This window comes from Peromyscus leucopus, chromosome 3 (assembly GCF_004664715.2).
Source record: "Peromyscus leucopus breed LL Stock chromosome 3, UCI_PerLeu_2.1, whole genome shotgun sequence".
Lineage (NCBI taxonomy): Eukaryota > Metazoa > Chordata > Mammalia > Rodentia > Cricetidae > Peromyscus > Peromyscus leucopus.
The window spans coordinates 75,885,132-75,908,384 of NC_051065.1; the positions used below are offsets into that span (position 1 = coordinate 75,885,132).

At 40.1% G+C, this 23,253-nt stretch overlaps 1 protein-coding gene across 5 annotated transcripts in view; it reads right to left on the reverse strand.

Moving 5' to 3' along the window:
* The window catches only part of Herc6 (HECT and RLD domain containing E3 ubiquitin protein ligase family member 6), a 55,104-nt gene that overhangs the window by 30,390 nt on the left and 1,461 nt on the right, over positions 1–23,253 (reverse strand). For 3 of the 5 annotated variants that reach the window (XM_028895248.2, XM_028895247.2, XM_028895244.2), the window contains exons 2-11: positions 22,313–22,472; positions 21,007–21,083; positions 15,979–16,206; positions 14,102–14,199; positions 11,676–11,803; positions 8,560–8,696; positions 8,017–8,084; positions 3,790–3,908; positions 2,865–2,924; positions 401–494 (exon numbers count right to left, since the gene is read on the reverse strand). In XM_028895248.2, coding sequence (XP_028751081.1) covers positions 401–494; positions 2,865–2,924; positions 3,790–3,908; positions 8,017–8,084; positions 8,560–8,696; positions 11,676–11,803; positions 14,102–14,199; positions 15,979–16,206; positions 21,007–21,083; positions 22,313–22,472 — 1,169 coding nt within the window. Of the gene's footprint in view, positions 1–400; positions 495–2,864; positions 2,925–3,789; positions 3,909–8,016; positions 8,085–8,559; positions 8,697–11,675; positions 11,804–14,101; positions 14,200–15,978; positions 16,207–21,006; positions 21,084–22,312; positions 22,473–22,563; positions 22,735–23,253 lie in introns of those variants that run through there. The other 2 variants (XM_037203780.1, XM_028895246.2) reach the window with 2 other exon arrangements.

Sequence of the window (23,253 nt, forward strand, 5' to 3'; positions counted from 1 at the left end):
AGCAGCAGAGATTCATCAAAAATACACCCAAGATTCATCTCAAAACAGACATTGGTCTTTTTAAACCACTCACCAGAGGGTATCCTGCTTCCTCAACCACTACTCTTTTCATGTGCTTGCTGGAGAGAAGCTTTATGTCTCAGTATTACTCTCCTCATATTGAAAACGAAAAGACTACATCCATCATGCATTTAATGGTTTAAAAAGAAATAAATGCCACCCTCTATCACAGTGTCTGGACTGTAGTATCTTCATAATGAAGACTCGCCCCCTGTCCAGTTCCATTCACAGGTCCTTGCCACCTACCTCACACCAAAAACTAAGCTGCTATTATATTATTCCTATAAAGAAGTGTGATTGTGCTGGATCTCGAGTAAACCAAATAAATAGTGGCTGTTACCATGGAAGAAATCCATTTCACTGCTGTTAACTCCTTGAAGACTTTCCTTGCCATATTTAAGTCCACATCAATGAAATTCTTCTCTCCAGTATCTCTATAAACACAATAAATGTTAAAAAAACATATAAACAGATGAAAAAAAGACATTTTCAAACACCGTATGATATTATTTAGTTTTTTATTTTACTGTGCACAAAATATTAACTTTATTTAAAGCTTGACTCTTTTCAAAATAATCGATTAGAGTGACACAGAAAGGTATAGATGTTTTCTTGTTAAAAATGATGCCAGGCGGTGGTGGCGCACGCCTTTAAGCCCAGCACTCAGGAGGCAGAGCCAGGTGGATCTCTATGAGTTCGAGGCCAGCCTGGTCTACAGAGTGAGTTCCAGGATAGGCTCCAAAACTACACAGAAAAACCCTGTCTCGAAAAACCAAAAAAAAAAAAAAAAAAAAAAAAAGAATAAACAACAGCTTGTTATCTCTATGTCAGTAACATCAAGTGTGGACTGCAATTTTAGCAGGATTTTATTTTATTTCCTTTTACTTTATTTTATGATAAAGGACTAAGCCCAGGGCCTTTGACTGAGAGCCTTACACATGGTAAATCATACTCTGCCACAAAGTTACAACCTGAGTCCTAGCAAGATTTTATATACTAAATCTAAGACGCCATCAACCCTGACAGTCAGTCTATTCCACAGACTGGAATCACCTCCTCTCCACATACTGCCATTTCTATTTATTTATTTCCTTACTTATCTGCATATTTATTTATTTATTTATTTACTACTTTTTGAAACAAAGTCTCTCTCTGACCAGGCTGGTCTTGAACTTGTGATCTTCCTACCTCAGTTTCCAAGTGCTGGGATTACAGATATACACCACTATGTCTAGCCCCCATTTCTACTTAAGCTTTATATTTCCACAGTTACCTTAGAGGTGGAGTGATGCAATAATAGTGGTTTTACTATTCCCAGAGAGCTTGTCAGCACAGAGGTTCGATAGTTCATTTTAGAAACTTTTTGAACGATGCATTAAGTCATTAATGGAAAACATTAACATACAGCTTACACTAATGGTCTATAAGAAAGCAGACTGAGCAAGCTAGGGGAAGCAAGCCAGTAGGCAGCACACTACTGTGGCCTCTGCATTGGCTCCTGCCTCCAGGTCCCTGCCCTGCTTGGGTTCCTGTCCTGATTTCCTTCAATGATGAACAGTAATTTGGAAGCATAAGCCAAACAAACCCTTTCCTCCCAAAGTTGCTTTTGGTCATGTTGTTTTAACACGGCAGTAGTAACCCTAATTAAGACACACACAAAGGAAGAAAAAAGAATCAAGGAATTGCTGAGGTGTGTGTAGGATCGTTGAGCAAGGGTGAAGGCAGTGTCACTTGGGGGTGTTGATACAACAGGGACTCTTCCATCTTCTGAACCCATGAGTCAACTTAAGCAAGCTCACAAGAGAAGCACAAGACCTATCTACATGAAGAAGTAGCAGACCAAATTAAACAGCAGCAGCAGAGCAGCTGTGTTCAGTCTCCAGAGGAGACAGAGGAGTCTAAGACCTTCTAACACCCTTGACCTCGCTTGTCTCCCAACTCCTTCTTTATACACCAAGGTGCCATCTTGTGGGATCCACAGAAATGAGAGATAGAAGGCCCAAGTCCTAAGCAGTAGAAGAATTATTTAAACTATTAGGCAATGTTAGCACTTGGGAGGTTGGAAGCAGAGGGATCAGATGTTCAGGGTCCTCCTCACCTACACAACAAGATCAAGGTCAGCTGGACTACACGAGTACTACATGGACTACTAAGTCTGTCTTAAAAATCCAAATCAAACACCAGACAGCGGCATGTCTTTAATCCCAGCACAGGCAGAGCCAGGTGGAACTCTGTGAGTTCCAGGTGAGCCTGGTCTACAGAGCGAGATCCAGGACAGGCACCAAAACAACACAGAGAAACCTTGTCTCGAAAAACCAAAAAACAAAACAAAACAAAAATAATAACAAAAAAACCCAAATCAAATTACCTAACCAACTCTCAGAATCAGACCTACGGTTAAACCAAATAAGAGAGAAATTAGATTTTCCTCTGAAGCAATATGTAAAAAAAAAAAAAAAAAAAAAAAAAAAAAAAAAAAAAAAAAAAGAACAGGATCTCATTTATTTATTGATCCCACTCAGCAGTAACTATAATATGAACTCCTGGTTTGTAAGTAATAAAGCAATATCAGGCATGGCTGATCAGCTGTAGATATAAATAGCCCGAATAAAATACCATTCCCTCCAACAAGAGCACAGAGGAAAGAATATGGAGGAGGTAGTTTACAAAATGAAAGAATCGTTGATGTTGCACTCTGGGTGCTGACAAAAGGAACACTCAACCTGATTCTGTAATTTTCATTTTAAATACCATACCCCCACCCCCAGTATTTTAGATAAAGGTTATTCCCATTGATGTTTTACCTTTTCTTCAAAAAACTTGCAGTCAAACAAGCAGCAGATGAAAATATCATCTCAATTTCTCTGCAAAGATAATAACAAAGGCTAAGTCACAACCAGGCAGTTTCCAATATTCTGACATTGTGAAGGAACATTGTTATATACATGGTACTCAACCTGTGGGTCCCAAACTGTCTGGGATTGAATAACCCTTTCACAAGGGTCACCTGAGATCATTGGAAATATCAGATATCTACATTATGATTCATAATTATCAAAATTACAGCTATGATGTAGCAAAGGAAATAATTTTATGGTGGGGGGGTCACCATAACATGAGGAACTGTATTAAAGGTTGCAGCATTAGGAAGGTTGAGAACCACTGCCATATACAAATCTGCTGGGTAGTATTTATAGCTAGCCTAGGATTCATGTGACCTGTGAGTTTCAGGTTAGATATACCTATAGCCTCCTTTATTTTATGTCTGAATAAATAATAATTAATAATGAATAAAGATTCATTATTAATATCTAGATTATGAGTATACTACTTGTGGTTATTACTACTGAGTCTCACCAAAACTTCATAGCTGCTTTTCCAGGCATTTGAATAAAACCCATCACTCTGAAGACCTAAGTTCTGAAATGCTAGTGAGGCAACTCTGAGGATCTGAAAACAACACAACTTACTGTTAAGATTCATTCCTACATCTGCCTTACATAGAAAGGTATGTGGGGCATACGTTCTCCCTGTAGCTCTTAAGCATATTAAATAAAAGATTAATTGCTATGAACATCAATGCCTGGCTCAACCAAGAGGTAGTAAAAGAGAATCCCACTCAAGATGTAAATTGTCACAACCAAGTCAAACCTTCCTTCTTACAGCTAGGACATTGTGATCGGCATTTGAGAAACATGGGAGAGGCTGTAAGTCATCAAGCTGGGTCACCTTTTGGCTTCTCTACACTCTTTATTTCTTTTCGCTGCTATCCATTTCTGTGCCAGCGACTGGTTGATTCGGTTAATTTCTGGCAGGATTTTCGTGGAAACCCTTGTGGACCTAGTATGCTTCAAGAAAGAAAATACAGGCAAAAAAAAAAAATGACCAGAGAAATGCACACATATATTGACTAACAATCAATAAAGCACCTGGCACACACAAGTTCTTTTTTTTTTTTTTTTTTTTTTTTTTTTTGGTGGGTTGAGCTTCGGCATGAGGTTGGCCTAAATATTTGGCTTCCTGACTTGGGCCATTTTGCTTGGTTTGCATTTTAAAAAGTTTAATAACATGAGAAAAATCGAAAACAGAGACTGAAATGGGTGGTTATAAATCAAAATTCATCTTACCATTATTCACATGTCCACAAGATGGAAATAACACATGTAGAAGGCATTTTCAATATGATACATATATAATATGCAATGAAATATTACTTAGCATTGGAAAAATTGATATACTACTATAAGATAGGTGTATCCTAAAATTTGCTAAGTGAAATAAATCAAATAAAAACAGAAGGCATTATATGATTCCACTTGTATAAAGGATGTCCATATACCAACTTACAGAAAGAAAGCAGAACGTATCTAGGACTGAGGAGGCACGGAATGAGGAATTATCATTTAATAAATATCAGGTGTAGATGAATTTCTAAATGGTCTTAATAAATAAAAAAATACAGAGCCAGAAATTTGGGTTAAAGCCCGAGAGAAAGATCAGAGAAACAGGATAAACCACGATCTAATCTCACCTCACCAACTCTGCAGCTTCCAAAGAGAGTTTCTTCTTGTATACTCATGTTTATATGCCTTTTCTGTTCTCTTCTCTCATTGGCTCTCTTAGCCCAGCTACCTCACTTCCTTTTCCTGTCACTTTCTGTCTGTCTGTACAGACCTCCAGGCCTCTGTGGTTGGTACTGGGATTAAAGGCGTGTGTCACCATATTTGACTCTGTTCCCTATTGTGGCCTTGAACACACAGAGATCTTGCCTGCTAAGGGCATGTGCTACCACTGCCTGACTTCTTTGTTTACTTATAATAACTGGCCTTTTCCCTCTGACCTCCAGGCAAGCTTTAGTTACTAAAGCACAAATAAAATATCACCACAATCAGGTGTCTGTTTGAGGTGACTAAAGGTTTGAGAGGTAGTGACAGTAGTTGATGGCATTATGAGTGCAATTAATGCCACAGAATACTGTAGGCAATGTGTTTTGAATGGTAACACATACTACATATACACATCTTATATGCAATGTGAGCTAGGGCCTCACTATACAGCCCAGACTGGCATGAAACTTGAGGTCCTCCTACCTCAGCTTCCCAAATACTGGGTACTTGGTGTGTTATATATATTTAAAACATTAAAAGTTAAAGTGGTTGGACATAGTGGCACATGCCTATCTTCCCTGCACTCGGGAGGCTGCTGTAAGAGGATCCTAGTTACAGGTTAGACTAGATACACAGCGAGAGCTTGTCCTAAAGATGAAGAGAAGAGAGTGGCATTAATGTTTTGCTGTAAAGAATACCTCCATCTCTACTGAACTTGTCGTGAATGGCAAAATTCTATACCACTTTTTTTTTCAAGAATCAAATAGAATCCTCTTGAAAAATATGTGTAACCCCCATACTTCAAGTCCTCCACCCCTTACTGGTGATGGGGTCTGATCCAGGACCTTATTCACACAAGCAGAGGTAGCACTGAGCCACACTTTCACACCCTACTTGAGTTCCTTGATCTAAATTCTGGTGACTTTGTAGTTTATCAATACCAAGATTTATTTTCTCTTACATCCAAAGATCGCAGTACAATGTGCTGCCCCCTACTGGCAATCATGTGTCATTTATTTTCTTCGAAGTCCTTAGCTTCTCTGTATGCATGACATCAGACTATGGCCTCTGTCCCCCTTGAAAAGTTAATAAGCAGGTTTCTTTTGTGAGTTCACCCCTGCCCCTGTCATCATGCTTTCTGTCCTCATTCTTGGCAACTTCAAAGTTGATGAACGCACTCTATCTTTTACTCAATATCTCAGTTCCCAATCTTATCTCCACTCCTGTCTCTCCTCATTTTAGCTCTCCATGAGTTTCTACACGGAAACGATTGACACCTGGGACTAGATAATTCTTTGTTGTGAAAGATCCTACACATAGCAAGATATTTAATCCTTACTATTCCCAGCCCCTACCCACTAGATACCAGTAGCAGCTACTGTCAATGTACCAACCTAAAATGTCTGAAGACACCTCCAAATGATTGCTAGGATGCAAAATCACACTTCACTGAAGAGCACCACTTTCCTTCTCCGACATAAACTGGACTTTATCATTAGCAATTGCTCCATTTTAAGCATCAGTTTGAGAGTCTTTCTGACTATCACATACCATTTTCTTGATTCATTTCCTTTCGAGTGAGGCTCCCAGTGCAGCATTCTTTCATGTACTCAGTTCTCAGACTCTGTGATCCCGATCTTACTCTTCTTCAACTAGCTTAGCGCCTAGGCTTCACTACTCTAATCATTCCCACAACTCCTTTCTGTCTCCCTTATTGTACTGCAAAATTCCAGTCGTCATTACGTTCAAGTCTGGATTACTCCAAAGTCAATTCCACATGTCTAACCCCACTGAAGATAACTTCACAGCATGCTGACCCACTACATTCAGTCACAAATTTCAAATAGACATTCTCAAAGAGAGTCTGTCTGTCTGTCTCTGTCTCTGTCTCTCTCCTTTCTCCTTCTCTCTTTCTCTCTAACTACTGCACATCTCCCTTTGCCTTTACTCACATGCCCCTGCTTCTCTCACACTCACGTTAGCTTTGGTCATCAAGCAATAACTAATCAGCAACTCACCCCCCACCTGCTGTCACAATGGACTGTATCACTGCTCAGACATCTCAGTTCTGCACTTATCAAAGTTTTAGTCAATTTGACATAAAGCTTAGGGGATCTCAGTTGAATTGACTCTATCAGATTGGCCTGTGGGTTTTTTTTTTTTTTTTTTTTTTTTTTTTTTTTTTTTTTTTTTTTTTTTTTTGTGTGTGTGTGTGTGTGTGTGTGTGTGTGTCTAGAGCATTTTCTTGATTAATAATTGATGTGGGAAGGCCCAGCCCCCACTGTGAGTGGTGCCATCTCCAACAGGCAAGTCTGGGGGGGGGTATAAGAAAGGTAGCAGAACAAGCCAGTAAGCAGTGTTCTTCCATGGTCTCTACTTCAGTTCCTGTCTCCGAGTCCTTCCTTGAGTTCCTACCCTGACTCCCCTTCATGATGGACTGTAAGCTATGAGGCAATCCAACCCTTTCATTTCCTGTTTGCTTTTGGTCACGGTGTTTTATCACAGTGACAGAGAAACAAACTGATACTGCACTGGACTCCATGTTCTCCCTCCTGCTCTGGGACATTCTTTGGCCATTCTTTCAGTGAATCATGAGAAACCCTCCCGTGATCTTCTAATTTACTTTACTGCCAGAATGCCCCAGTTGTCACAAAACTTCCTCTCCTCCTCTTGTTCTGACCCCACCCCAGGCAGGTTTCTCGATTTCTGTTAAAACAACACAATCTTCCCTTTCCCAAAGGAAAATTACACTTGGTGCCCCTCTGACCGGACTTTTGTGCTGTTGCTTCTCTGGATAAGCCACCTCCTGGATCTCATGTCAGAAACCGTTCTTTTGTGACTTCTTTGTTCCTCCCCCGTATTCCAAGCTTTACCCCACAGCCGATTTTGTACTCCTTTTCCCTCTGTTGCAGGCATCGTCCCTGTCCCGTCCTCCCTCTCTTCTTTTGGCCTAAGCCTTCCCCTCCCTGCCCCCATCCATCTCCTGCCATCCCCACTTTGGGATCAAATCCAGGGCTTTTGCATGTTAGGCAAGTATTCTCCCATGGAACCACATCCCCAGCCCCCTGTTCATTTTTTTGAGACAAGGTCTTGTTAAATTGCCCACCATTCTAACATTCAAAACCATTCTAACAGAAGAGTGCATTTAGTAAGAAATCTGAAAACATGAAAAATATACCGTTTCAAAGACTAGCCTGAAATTTAGGGAATGGTGGGTATAGCTTAGGGGAGAATGCTTGCCTAGCATATACAAGACTCTGGGTTTGGTTCCCCAGTGCCAGAAAAAGAAATAATTCCTGAAATCTAGAGGAAAAAAATAAGTTTAAAAAGAAGTAATAGATACTGATACCTGATGAGTTGTCACAAAGTTGGCATGTGCTCCAGCAAAAATGTCTTTGACTTGAACATCCATGAGGTCTAAAAAAAGTAAAACAGACATGTTCAGGATTTTACCTGGAAAAAAAAAATCTATACATAACTAAGTCAAATTTATTCATTTATTGGAAATTTACACTCTCCTAATTTTTTTTTATTACAAATAGCCTAACAATTGAATTTTGATCACAGAAAATGCTATTTATTCATTTATTCACTCAATAAACCTTTTAGCTGTCTAGGCATTTGCATAATGAATCGGGGTTGGCATGCTCAGGTGTTTGCTTCAATATATCAAAGCATGTTGTTAAAATAGTTAAGTAACCAACTTAATGTCTTCTTTTGTATTGGTTAAGTCTTTAGAAATGATTGCCCATTACTCCATGGGGAAAAATGCAGCAGTTTAAGATAAAAGAGCTAAGAACCATAATCATAGTTCAGTGGGATCCTATGGAGGAAGGCTACATGGTATGTCTCCTTCAGTCAATCAGCCATGAGCTAGTGGGAGCATTCATACCTTCTGCAGAGAGCAGGCAGGTGATGTCAGAGTTCTCTGCTGGGACCTCCTGATGAGATGGGTTGCTTGTGGGACTTGGTCCATGGCTTAAAGATACCACCTGACCAGTGGTGTCCACGTATGCAATGGTGTGATAACTACAACATAAAAAACGATACAATGATAATATGATATTCTGAAGAACCAGACTCTCATGGTTTCAAGGAAAAACAAAACGACAGACTTATCTTCGCCATGCAGTCAACTGTCTCATTACAGCGTTAGTGTTGCAGCAAACTAGGTGACGTCACTAGACAGGTGTCATTAACTTATAGTAATATTCAAAATAGTACTAGCAATGGAGATTTACTATGGATCCTACCATGTGTCTTTTTTGTTTTTGTTTTAAAACCAACTCTTACGTAGACCAGGCTTGCAACTATCTCATAAGATAATCTTCACTTTCTGATCCTTCTGCCTTTAACCTCTCTGGTGCTGGACTTAGAAGTGTAGTTCACCACCGCCACACCTGGTACCACTACCACCACATCTAGTGTATGTGGTTGTAGGAATCTCCTCCAGAACCTGGTGAGTACTAACGAAGAGGTTAAACTCTGCCGCTCACAAATGAATTTAGGTTTCAGTTCTCTGAGAGGGGCAAAACAAGTGTCTCTCACAACAAAGGGCCATTTATCCACAACATCTTTGCATTCAGAGACAGGGAAAGAGCACCTAGAAGACCTTAGTCAGCTCTACAGTGTCTCAAGGACAAAACCTTCAGCCCTCTTCTGAGTCACGTCGGACTTGTTCAAGCTTGGGCAAGTATGTCCAAAAATGGTAAGACTAAACTTCAGCCAATTGAAAGTATACTAATGTAACTGCTGCTTGCTTAACCAATTATGTTTGAGATGACCAACTGCTCCTGAAACTCCCCTAACTGCTTCAAAGGACCTGCACGCCTTTGTTCATGGTCGCCATTTTGTACAAGTGGCTGATCCTGCATATGCTGGCTGTTTCTGCAGAATAAACGTTCTTTGCTTTTGCAGACTATTTGAGTCTGGGGTCTTCCTTCAGTGTTTTCTCAGACCCTTCCTCTACCAGCATGCACTCTACCAGCTGAGCTACATATCGTGTATTTCATGCATTTATTCTTCATTTTTGAAACTTAGCATACAGAATAGTAGGCTGCATCATGATACTCCCAATCATTTTTCTTCTGTTGACCCTCTTCGCCATGTTTGCTCACAGCTTTCTGAGTTCCTCCTCCCTTACCCATCCACCCCTGGTGCACCCTTTCTGCCTTCATGTCACATGGACTCCATTGCCCTCCTTTCTCAACATGTCTTTCCTCCCCTTTTTGGTTCCCTTTATAGTTTCATGACCCATCACGCCTTCACCCACAGGCATACACACAGACAAACAGTAAAAGCTAAGCTATGCGTGAGAGAGAACATTGTCTTTCTGAGTCTGAGTCATTTCTCTTAATATGGTAATTTCCAGATCTATTCACTTTCCTGAAAATTTCATGCTCCATTTTTCTTGATAGTGAAGAAAATCCCACTGTACTTGTTTATCACATTTTCATTATCCATCATCTAGGCTGACATTCCTTGCTTTTGTGAATAGTGTGCAAGTATTTGTGGTAAAATTTGTGTGCCCAAGAGTGCTACATCTGGGTCAAATGGTAATTCTACTTTTAAGTTTTTGAGAAATCTCTGGACTAGTTTCCATGGTGACAGCCCCAGTTTACACTCCCACCAGCACTGGATTTTTTTCTAGCCTCGCCAAGACTCCTGGTGCTTTTTGCCTTGGTGACAGCCATTCTGACACCGGTGAGGTGGAGTCTCAAAGGCTACAGAAGTTAAACATGGCTAAGAATGTTTACAGGTCATTTGTGTGGCCTATTGTGAGAACTATGCACTCATTTCATGGCCCGTTTATCAGCAGTTTGGGTTTGTTTCTATGTGCTAGATCGTAGCCCTCTGTCTGAAGTAGCTGGCGAGGATTTTCTCTCATTCTGTAGGCTGGCTGTTCACTCTGCTGGCGGATTCCTTTGCTTTGCATAAGCTTTCAAATGCCAGGCAAGTCAAGTTGTTACTTCCTGGAGCTACTTTTGTTCTATTGGAGTCCCGAAAGTTCTACCATGCCTGCGTCTTGAAGGATTTTCCTCTTGCCCTCCTCTAGCACTTTCACCCGTTCGGGTTTCAAATTAAGGTCTGTAATCCACTAGAGTTGACTTTTTCTTTTCTTTTCTGTGTATCTGTATATGTATGGGTCCATGCATGTAGGTATGCATGCCCATATGAATGTGGGCAAATGTACGTGTTGTCTGTGGGGGCTCCAGGCTGATGTGATGTCCATCACTTTTATTCCTTATTCATTAAGGTGGCGGGGGGGGGGGGGTCTACTCATGAACCCAGCCAAAGACTGCTGATATGACTAGTCTCTTGGGGATGCCTTGTCTTCACCTTCCAAGGCTGAAATTACAGGTGGACTGCCATAGCCCCCGCCCCCAGTGTTTACACAGGTCCTCGGGATCCGACCTCTGAGCTACCTTCCAGGCTCACTTGGAATTAATTTTTGCGCAGGGTGAGAGACAGGACTCTAACTTCATTTTCCTTCAGGTGGATATCCTGAACACACATTTTACTAGCACCATTTGTCTTCGCAATCAAGGACTAGGTAGTTGTATCTGTGTAAATTTATTTCTGAGTCCCATATTCTATTCCATGTGTTCTAAATTCAAGCATTTTACATTTTAATGTGCCGGATTAGATATACAAGTACTCAAAATCCCCTCACAATGAGGTTATATGGAGCACTGAATATATGCAAATAGTCATCACGCTCTGCATGCATGAGGTTAATTTCTCTTACCTACTTTAGCGGGCACACACTACCACCTTTGCTACCTAACTCTCTCCAACCTCTACTCATAGTAAGGTGGTCTGTAGATACTAAACTTCTAATAATTATTCGTTACATAATGATTAATAGAATTGAAAATTTTAAAATGTATTTGAAAGAAGTAAATTTTCAAGAAACAATGCTTTATTAAAAGTGTAGCCACATGTTTTTGGGTTTCTAAGTAAAAAAAATAATACTTTCTATTCAAACTTTTAAAAAAGGCTCAATACCTTCCACACTCTATCTTAGAAACTCGGCCACCAATTCCTTCCACGAGTTGTGGGCCTCTTCTCTCACTCCTGGGGCTGTGCTGTGGCTGCCCAGAGTTATTGTCTCCAAATATAAACACTTGTCCATCCTGTTTAAAAATAAGGAGTCAGGTTAATTTCATGTTTCAAAATATAACTGTCTCAAGATAAAAGCAATATGTGAAACTGGTTTGTATATTTTATAAATTTATTTATAAATTTCCATAATTTATCCCAAAATTATTTACATTTATTTATTTATGAATTTCCAAAAATTTACCTCAAATCATTTTGTTATTCCAAAAATTATTTATGAATTTATTTACAGGATTTTCTTTAAAATTATGCACTTTGAAGATGTTAAAAGTATATTACACACTTGAAATTGCTAAGAGAGGGGCTGGAGAGATGGCTCAGCACTTAGGAGCATGGACTGCTCTTGCAGGGGACCAGAGTTTGACTCCTACCGCCCATGGCAGACAGCTCACCACCACCTGGAACTCTAGCTCCAGGGAATCTAAAAATCTAAATCCTCTTGCACTTGTACTCATGTACACACACACACACACACACACACACACACACACACACTTTTAGCTTTCTCTTATCTACTAAGATTAATAATTAATTTGAATTAATAATTCAAACAATTGAGGTTTCCTAATTTAAGTCATGGTTTCTCAAACAGGTAATAAAAATAATAAAATAATTTGGCGAACTAGGGATGTAGCTAAGTGGTAGAGCACTTCTGTAGCATTCCTAAGGTCCTTTTTATCTATAGAACATAATAGTAGTTAATAATAATAATAAAATTTAAAAATCATTTGGTGTATAAACTCTTTTTCTGGCACCAAAAAATCAACTCCAGCAACAACAAGGCAAGCGTTCTACCGTCGATACTTTACCTGGTCCTGCAGAGTACAGTTTTTAAACAAGCATTTAAATTACAGAAATCATTTTCAAGTCTGTTCCTTATGCTGATGAGAAGAATCTGGCTCATTGGAATACAGTGAACAGCCAGGAGAAGAGGCAGAGGAAACGTCTAACAAAACTGGCTTGTCATTGTATCAAGCAAGGAATGTAACAAAGAGTGTTCTTGTCTGTGGAGTGGATTATCAAAAATGATAAAACAAATTTTTCTGTAGACCTACATTGACAGTGAATAATGACCTAAAAGATTAGCTGCTACATTAACTTCTATTACAGTACCTTGAAATATTTCCTGATTTATACTTAGTTCAGTTTTCCACTTTATATATTTGAACATTAAATAGTATGTTTTGATATTGAAATTCACCTTATGTCCTATTTGAACATTTGTGTTTTCAAATTTATAAATTTAAAATCCTAATTTCCGGAAGCTGGAGAGATGGCTCAGTAGTTAAGAACACTTATTGTTCCCAGTACCCACAAAGAGCCTAACAACTGTATGTAATGACAGTTCCAGGGTATCTGCCCCCTCTTCTGGCCTCCATGAACACTGTGTGTGTGTGTGGTGCTCAACCATACATACAGACAAAACATTCGAATCCACAAAATAAATCTTTAAAACAAAATATAATTGTGGTGATATTGTGTTCCCCAAAATATTGTGCACCCTAATAAACTTATCTGGGGTCAGAGAACAGAACAGCCACTAGACATAGAGGCCAGAAAATGGTGGCACACATGCTTTAATCCTAGCATTTCAGAGGCAGAGATCTGCCTGGATCTCTGTGAGTTCAAGGCCACACTGGAAACAGCCAGGGTGGTAACAAGAGCCTTTAATCCCAGGAAGTGATGGCAGGAGCAGAAAGGTGTATAAGGCGTGAGGACCAGGAACTAAAGCTGGTTAAGCGTTTAGGCTTTTGAACAGCACAGTTTAGCTGAGAGACATCCAGTCTGAGGAAACAGGATCAGCTGAGGAATTGGCAAGGTGAGGTGGCTGTGGCTTTTTCTGCTTCTCTGATCTTCCAGCGTTCACCCCAATACCCAGCTCCAGGTTTGTTTTTATTAATAAGAACTTTTAAGATTCGTGCTACACATAATTTCTAATATAGTGCTATTAGGAGGTGGAAGAGGACCTTTGGTAGATGATTCAGTCATGAGGGTAAATCCTTCATTAATGAAGTTATACTCTTTAAAAAAGAAGACTCAGGAGAGAACACCCTGACCCCTCCCACTGCATGAGAACACAGAAACTGTCATCTAGGAATCAGAAGGTCACCCATCATTGTGTGTAAGTCTGCTGGCACCTTGATCTCGGGCACCCCAGCTTCTAGAGCTGTGAAAAGTATGCCTATAAGCTCTCCAATTGATAGGGTTTTGTGACAGCAACCTGGACACACTAGGATCAAACAATACACAGCACACATATCTTTTTTCATATTTCTCTGATGTCCAAAAAGGAGAAGCACATTCTGGATTACCTGGGTAAGCACTGCAGTGTGCTCATAACCACAACTAATATAAATAACACCCAGATTCTTCAGGGCACCAATTGAATGAGGCTTGTGGATTTGCACTGCTGAAAGAAAGAACAGAAGAAGATTCAGAGGCAGGTTTGTTGGTTCGAGACTAGCTTGTGCTACCAAGTGAGGCTCTGGTGTGGTGATATTTTATTTGTGCTGAAATGTGGTGATATTTTATCTGTGCTTTAATAAAGTTTGTCTAGAGATCAAAGGGAAAAGGCCAGCTGGTTTCAGTAAACAAGAAGTCAGGCAGCACATGCCCTTAATCCTATCATTTAGCAGGCAGGGTCTCTGTGTGTTCAAGGCCATATTAGGTGTGGCCATGTGTGGTGACACACACCTTTAATCCCAGTACCACCCATAGAGACCTGGAGGTCTGTACAGACCTACAGTGACAAGGAAGTGAGGCAGCTGGGCTAAGATAGCCAAAGAGAGGGCAGAACAGCAAGGCAATAAAGGCGTGGGTAAGGCAGGAAGCAGCTCGCATTTGGAAGCTGCAGAGTTGGTGAGGTGAGGTTGGCTATGGCTTTCCCTATTTCTCTGATCTCTCTAAGGCTTTCACCCCTATATTTGGCTCTGTGTTTTTTATTTAATAAGACCATTTAGAAATTTGTCTACACTCTGGAGTGTGTGTGTGTGGGGGGGTGTGGGAGTATCTCAGAATTTTCTTTATATTTTTATAACTTTTGTAATCTCTACATTTCTATCTTATAACTCAACATAATTTTAAAAGTGAACATTCAAAAGTATTAGGAAGAAAAAATTATGATTTGAGGGGGGAAACCTGCACTTTAATACTTATTTCTGGAAGCCCTTAGCCTTCTAGAACATATAAAGCAATTGACCTAGAGTATGCCAAGCTCCCAATATGTTATCATAATTTGTATTCATTTCTGATGCATAGTAGGTGCCTGAACAGATGTGTTAGTGACACGGAGAATAAGAGACCTTACCTTAAAAGTATTAGATGGGATGTAAGTGCTCTCCAAAGTACTGGCACATAGTAAGTGCTGATACATATTAGCCAAATGCAAAGAGATGATCAGAGGAGAATGGAGTTCTTGGAGAAGATTTCTTAATGACTTGTATTTTAGAGGGACAGTTTGGGGAGACTTGTTTTTTTTCTTAGCACAGGAACTAGTCATTTCCTCTAATGTGATCAGTGATTCCCACATCCATAACAATGACTGAAGCCCGACTGTCATGTACAGACATTCTGATCTAATGGGCCTGGAGCTCAACCTGGGCATCAAGAGCTTTAAAGGTAGACCAATGGTTTACATCCCAAGCCAGAGCTTTGTAAATATGATAGGTTGCTTGGCAAAGGGACAATAAGGAAGCCAGTAGAATTAAAAAGGCTAATCAATTTACCTTATAGTAGGGAGATTAGCCTGGATGATCCAGGTGGGCCCAATGTCACTCCTTTAACTGAGGAAACTCAAGGCAAAAGAGCCAGTGTCACAATAACATGATTTAAGAAAGACTCAATCTGCCACCACAGGCTTTGAAGACGCAGGGAATATCCTATTCATGCTAGAACCCTATAGAACCTGTTAAAGATAAGGAAGTGGATTCTCACCCAGAACCTTCAGGAAGCAAGGCAACCCTGCTGGCTGAGATCGAGTAACAGATTCCTGACTCTAGATACAAAGTGCATTGCTTTAAGTCGCTAAAAGTTTTGTGATACTATTCCAGAAGCAATAGGAAACTGATAGAGCTTTCCAGATAATGCCAACAAGATAGTTTGGAAACCACTGCGATGTGCCCTATGGCAGGCTAGTCTTCTGGTTGCAATGGGATATCAATTTGTTGTAAGGACAAAACTAGTTTCTTACCTTCCATCTTTTCCCCACTGAGGGCCAGCTGCCCAACACTGTTGCTTCCCCAGCCAAATGATGTCCCCGTGAGGGAGAGAGCAAAGCTGTGATTGCCACCTGCAGCCACCTGAGCCAATGGGATTCCCTCCAGGTACTTCACCTTCTGTGGGCTGGCTTGGGACTGGAAATTCTTCCCCAGGCCCAGCTGACCTTGACTGTTTTTTCCCCACGAAAACACTTGGCCATCTACGAAACAAAGAACATTTAGGAATTGTACACCTATGAGATTACCAAAATAGTAAAAACTATCACACTCAATTCCACACTTCTTTTTCAGGTATTATTGAGATACACTTGACAAAAGATATATATATATATTTGAAATTTGGAGGTAATATTCTAATATACATACATACTCTAAAACAAATGCCAGAATTAACTGATTAAATTGCCTCACACAGGGATTTTGCTGCTGTTGTTTTCAAATTCTGCTTGCAGGGCTGGGTTGTATAGTTCTAGAGTGTGCTCAGACTAAGCAGGGTCTCGGGTTCAATGGCCAGTTCCAAGAAAATAAGCATACAAGAGGGCAGAACAAAACAAAACCCTGCATTCTTAGTAAATGCCAAGTATATAAAGCATTATTGTTAATGATAGGAACATTACGGGACAACAGGTTTCCAGACCTTCTATATCTTATGCATGAGTTTGTAGCCCCTGAACACTCCATTTCCCTTACCTGTACACTCCTGGCAACCACCACTCTACTCTGTTTCTGTGAGTCCCGTTTTCTTTGATTTTACAGGAAAGTGAGGTAGGTAGTATTTGTCTGTTTATGTTTGGCTTAGGTTACTACTATAATAGCCTACAAGTTTGCCCATGGTGTTGCAAATACACGATCTTCTCCTGCTCTCTGTATTGTACTTAGTTCTACAAACCTTCAAAAGTAAAACAAGGATAAAGGAGGAAACGGGACTAAAATGTTCTGGTGAAAGGCAAGGCACATAGGTCATCAAATTCATATTCAGGATCCCCTTCCAAACAGTGTCCATTCTTTTCCCTTGCAAAGGCAACTGTGTTCTTACAGCTTTTCTGCCATCAAATACTTGGCGTTGTCCTTGACTTGTGTTTTCTATATGATTCAAACTAGAAAATCCTAAGCCCCCACCTGCGGCTGCCAAATCTACACAAAATACAACCTTTTCTCATCTCTCAATTGTTACCATTTTAGCCAAGTCACCATGGGAAATTATAGTAACCTCAAACTGGTGTCCCACATTCCCCCCTTGCTTCCAACAGTCTTTTCTGCCAAAGATGGCCGAAGTGAACTTTTAAACATTTAAGTCCAATTCCCAATTCAGGTCACCCTGCAGCTGTCTGCCGGGGATCCTGGCACCCCATCCCACCCCGCTCCCAGTCACTCTTCTCTTTAGGACTCACCAGATAACAGGTTCCTTTCCACCCAGGACCTTCTAAGCCACCCATGTGATGAGGAGACACAGGTAACCGTCCTGCATGCTTTGGCATGACCCTTCCTCACTCTGGTCACTCCATGTAGACTGGGGTGGATCCATTCTCCAGACCAAGCCCGGTACACACATTCTATACCAGAGCCCAGCCTCACAGCCTGCTGTGTCCACATCAGAAACACAACCAACAAAACAAGTCCTCCTACCCTTGTCTTCTTGCAAAAACAATGTGAAAGATCAAGACAGCACATACACCCCAAAACCACCAGTCCTATAGAAATGCTCTTCAGTGAGAAGTACCACATGGGCGCTGAGGTACAGAACCTGAGAAAGAACAGAGTAAATCGAAGAATTCAAGGAGTTAAAAAAAAAAAAGACACAGTTTGGTAAACTTAGAGAATAAACGCCTGTTCGATGTTCAGGAAAAAGCAGACATGAGAGAAATGACAAAGACAATACAGAATTTGAGATCCAAATTCAATAAAAACAGAGAAATAGTGAAGAGAACTCAAGCTGAATGGAGACATAAATAAACACACACACACACACACACACACACACACACACTCACACCTCAATAACCCATTTAGAAAACTCAGAGGAAAGGCTGACAAGTAGAATTGATCAAGTAAAAGATGGAATATCAAGACTAAAAGCAGAAGAATTAGACAACACAAGCAAAGAATGTGAAAACTATTTTAAAACACAGGAACGGAATGGGCATGGATTGTGAGAAAGCATGAAAAGACCAAATCTTGGAACTAAGGCACAGATAAAGGAGACAGATCCCAGGTAAAGGTCACAGGCCAGAACTTCAGCATGGTCACAGAAGGAAACAGCCCCGAACTAAGGAAAGACCTACCCAGAAACACAAGAAACACACAGAATATCAGATAGATGAGACCATGAAAGAAATTCCTCATAGTATACAATAGTTAAAACATTAAAATATACAGAACAAAGAAAGTGTATTGAAATTTGCAAGAAAGAAAAAAAATAAAGGAAAACCCATCATAATAATGGCCGATTTCTCAATGGAAACTTGGAAAGCCAGAAGAACCTGGAGCAATGTATCCAAGTTCTAAAAGAACCACAAATGACAAACTGTATGTACCCAGTGAAACTATTAGCCATATCGGAAGTAGAAAGAAAAACTTTCTGTGATACAAACATGCTAAAAGAATTCATATGTAAAAATTAGACCTGCAAAGAATACTGGGAGAAATACTTCAGACTGAAGACAGGAATAAGCACAGCTAAGAAACTGTAGAAAGAAAAAAAATGAAGGTATAATTACTAAAACACAAACTAAGACTAAGAACGCAGACAGCCAAAAAGGAGAACAAGACCACAATCAACACACACCTTTAAAGAATAAATTTCAGTATTAATGGACTTGATCGTCCAATTAAAAGACAGAGGCTGGATTTAAAAAAACAAAAATCTATATTTCTGTTAGCTACAAGAAAATAATCTTAGCTTTAAGGAAAAGAAACACTCAAAACTGAGAAGATAGAAAAAAAAATGTTCCCAACAAATGGGACCAGGAAGCAAGCAAGCATTGCTGTCTTAATATCTGACAAAATAGGCTTCAAGCTGGAACTAATCAAAGAGATGGTCAAGACTCAAAACAAACAAATTAGAATTCTTCTATTCATTCTAATCAAGGGAAAAGTTAACCGATAAAACATTGGAATCCTAAACATACAGGGACCAAACTCTAGTGCATACAACTTCATAGCAACTATAGGATTATAACACACAATCACAATTACAGACACAGATTAACATCAACCCAATAACAGCAGATGATGTTAACACCCTGCTTTCCGTAAGTATAGAGAGGTATAGGGACTACATGGAGAAAAAAATACACAAAGAAACATCAGAATTTCATGACATCATACTTCAAATGAACCTAACATACCTTCCGAATATTCATCCCAACACAAAAGAATATATATTCCACCCAGTAGCCCATGGAAACTCCTATAAGACAGACCATGTACTGGGACACAAAAAATTAGTTTGAAAAGTGTCATGACAGAACTTAACACTTAGTGTGCTCATTAAGAGAAAGAATGAGCGAGGATGGAGGTTAATGTGTGTAATGCCCCACTCGATGCTGTAAACAGCCCTCAAGACACGCTATGTACATTCTCTCATTGAATTTTCTTTTTCTTTTTCTTTCTTTCTTTCTTTTTTTTTTTTTGGTTTTTCGAGACAGGGTTTCTCTGTGTATTTTTGTGCCTGTCCTGGAACTCGCTTTGTAGACCAGGCTGGCCTCGGACTCACAGAGATCTGCCTGGCTCTGCCCTCCCGAGTGCTGGGATTAAAGGCGTGCGCCACCACCGGCCGGCTCATTGAATTTTCTTACACAGCTTGTAAGTCAGGCATCAGTATTCCTACAGATGAGAAAGAGTTGAGGCTCAGCAGTGAAAGAAGCAGTCGCAATGATAAGACATCGCCTAAAGAACGTGAAACTACTACATGTCACTTCAAGGGAATCAGCGTACGCTAACTGAAAATATGTCACTGTCACCGTGGCGACAGAATTATTTTTAAGCAAGGCAACTGAGAATCAGCAGGTGTGAGAAGAACCCCCTCCCTCCCCTCCTCTCCCTTGTACAAGACAAGATACAGTATTTTCTGTGAAAAATTACAGGGAGAAGAGAGCAACTCTCAGCCCTGAATTAAAGAGTTGGCTCTGAGAAAAATTTGCACAAACAAATCTTACTAAAACCCCCTTTATCTTCAGTTATTTTCCTCAGGCAAATTTTAACCATTTCCCTGCCACTTTGCATCCACCGAAGCCCAAATCTCTTTCCTTTGTGAAACTGTTATGCAAGTCCCCGGTTCTAAGTATTTCTTTTAGCTTCATTTCTTTTCTGTGAATTCTCCCACACCAAAATATTAGTAATAACTGGGTGCCTTTTTCTCGGTTAGTCATCTGCTCATTTAATGTGAAGCCACCAGACACCGCACAAAGCAGTTTTTCCCATCAAGAAATCTGAGCTGAGGATGAGGATGACGAAGTATGAGAAAGATCAGTAAGAGAACATACGGTTCTGAATTGACATCTCAACTTTTCTTTTAGCTAAAGTTTCAGTTTGCTGATGGGGACAAGACATTCAGCATAAAGGCAGTGCTGAAGTTGGCTGTTACTGTGAAAAGGAGTTCCCTTACTGTGGTGAGATGCCAGCTATTTTGAAAAAGAACAAAGACATTTGAAAAAAAAAAAAAAGAAAAAAAAACCACCATATCTGATGAAACCTACAGTTAAAAAGTTCTAAATGCAGCTGAGTGTGGTGGTGCAAGCCTTTAATCCCAGCACATGGCAGGAGGCATAGGCAGGAGGATCTTTGTGAGTTCAAGGCCAGCATGGTCTATAGAGGAAGTTCCAGGACAGCCAGAGCTACACAGAGAATTCTGGTCTTGAAAACAAACAAACAGACAAACAAAGAAACAAAAATAGTCGAAATGCATTAAAATGAAACCTGGTGGATTAAAAATCCATGGTTATCATTTATATTTAAAAATATTTTCTAGTGGCATTCAGAAGTCCCCAAAGTATTCTTACCTTCTGATAATGCCAAGGAGTGGTAGTGTCCACAGGAAACTTGGATTATTTTTATGCCAGTCAGAGCTTTTATTTTCCTATAATTAAAAAAAAACCCACAAAGGTCTGTTAAACCTTGTTTATGATGAATTATCAAAGAAATGAAAGACATTTGAAAGTATTCTAGATAATACATCAAAGCTCAAGGAACAACTTTATTTTCTTATGCTTCTGTAATGCCATTCTCCCAAAGTGTCAAACTGTTTTTTCCTTCTTTCTTATTATGATTTTAGCTACTTGGAGAAATGGTCTCACTCCCAGCCTCCAGGAACCCCAGACCATCTCTGTTCTCTTGTGAAGACAGAGTAGCACTGGGTTCTCCCACTTATTCTGCACCTCTCGTATCTCTTCATCAGGCCATACAGAATCTTCTGTCCCACACTTACCCTGCTAATGCCACTCTCGTGGCTGTAGTTTCCCTGGACAGTGTAGGGGACAGCAGCAATCTCATACATCCAACCATGTGGGTCACTAAGCAACAAGGCATCTGACTCCCTAAGGAGGACCAGCTGTGCACTCCTTCCTAATCGAAGTATCAGTTGTTTTGTTTTGGTGTGTGTGTGTGTGTGTGTGTGTGTGTGTGTGTGTGTGTGTGTGTGTGTTTGGGGGATTTAGGATATTTAAGGGGAGGAGGGTAAGAAAGGGTCTCACATAGATCTAGCTGGTCTCTGACTCCCTATGCAAGGATGACCTTGAACTCCTTACTCTATCTCAGTAAAGGCCTATGTATTTTAGAGCTTCAATGGAAGAGGACAGCTTGTCCCTTTAGGCTTTCTCATCACAATTTCATTTACTGAATATTTGGGAAATACACAGAGTGTGGTTAATGTGAGAGGTACTGCTTTCATCAGATACAAGATAATAAAGTGAGGTTTCTTTCTGAATCCTTCGTATCTCGATGGTTTATACTTAAAATAGTGGTTTTTGGTTTATATTTATTGTAGGAGTCCAAGTGTATCTGCATATGTATATTACAATAAATAAAATTAGGACTCAAGAATCATATATCATTTCATTCTTACTTTCTCCTTCAAGGGCTCTAATTAATCAACTGGTTCTACAAAAATATTTGGGAAATACACAGAGTGTGGTTAATGTGAGAGGTACTGCTTTCGTCAGATACAAGATAATAAAGTGAGGTTTCTTCTCTCAACACATTTTAACCCTTGAGGCTAGGGATACCTTCGTCATAGTCATCTTTGTGTCCTGGTATTTGAGTACCTAGCACTCAAAATCATTGGAAAAGGGAGTGAATCAAAATACTCACGTAGGCGTTAAATTTATTTTCTTAAATTCTCCGATCCCCAGCTGCCCTTCAGAACCTGCTCCCCATGCAAAGACCCTTCCTTTGTGGCAGACAGCCATGGAGTGCTCCTTCCCACAGCTCACGAGGTCAGTGCGCAGAGAATCCAACGCCTGAATTGGTTCTTTGGAAACAAAAACAAATAGAAAATCCCCATAAGATTATAAGCTTCTAAGAGTTTAAGACAGCAATTGCCTCTAAAAAGAAGAGTTTACCCCGAGTCTTTGTCTCCTTCAAGGTCTGTTAAACCAAAGTCTAAGTCCTTACAAATATCGGGAGGAAGCAATCCAGTATGTTCACAACACATGTGTGGAAACCCAGCTGTGTTATACTGACTACCTGGACACACCTTGGCTGGCAAGGCTTGATCACTTTGAGTTTCTACGTAAGCAAACTGAAATGCAGCCAAGAATGATAGTCACAGCCCAGGGAAATGAAACTGAAACATGCCCAGCTAACCCCCACATAGAGAATAGAAGCTGCCCACTAACTTTTACCAGGCTCTGAGCACTTTAATCAGGAGCATTGTTTTGTCTTTCTCCCTTAAGCTGTGTACGAATTTCTGGCTGGAATCTGCTCACAACCCTCAGTGCAGCCCGGGCCCTCACACTCCAGTGCTGGTCTCTTCATGAATGACAAAATGCTCCAATTAATGCTTTAGGTTATTGATGTACACAGGTTGTCTTTTTCTTTCTTTCTGCTTCTTTTGTGCTCTCTTCTGTTTTTGTAATACTAGGGTTTGACCCCGGGGTCTCATTCATGTCTGGCAAGTGCTCTATCGCTATTTCTTGATGGTTCCACACAATTTATTACCCAGTAAAGTCCCAACCACCTTTCTTTTGATAAATAGAACACACAAGTTCCTGAATCTAAGCACCTCTTTGAGTTTCATTTACTTTTTATGA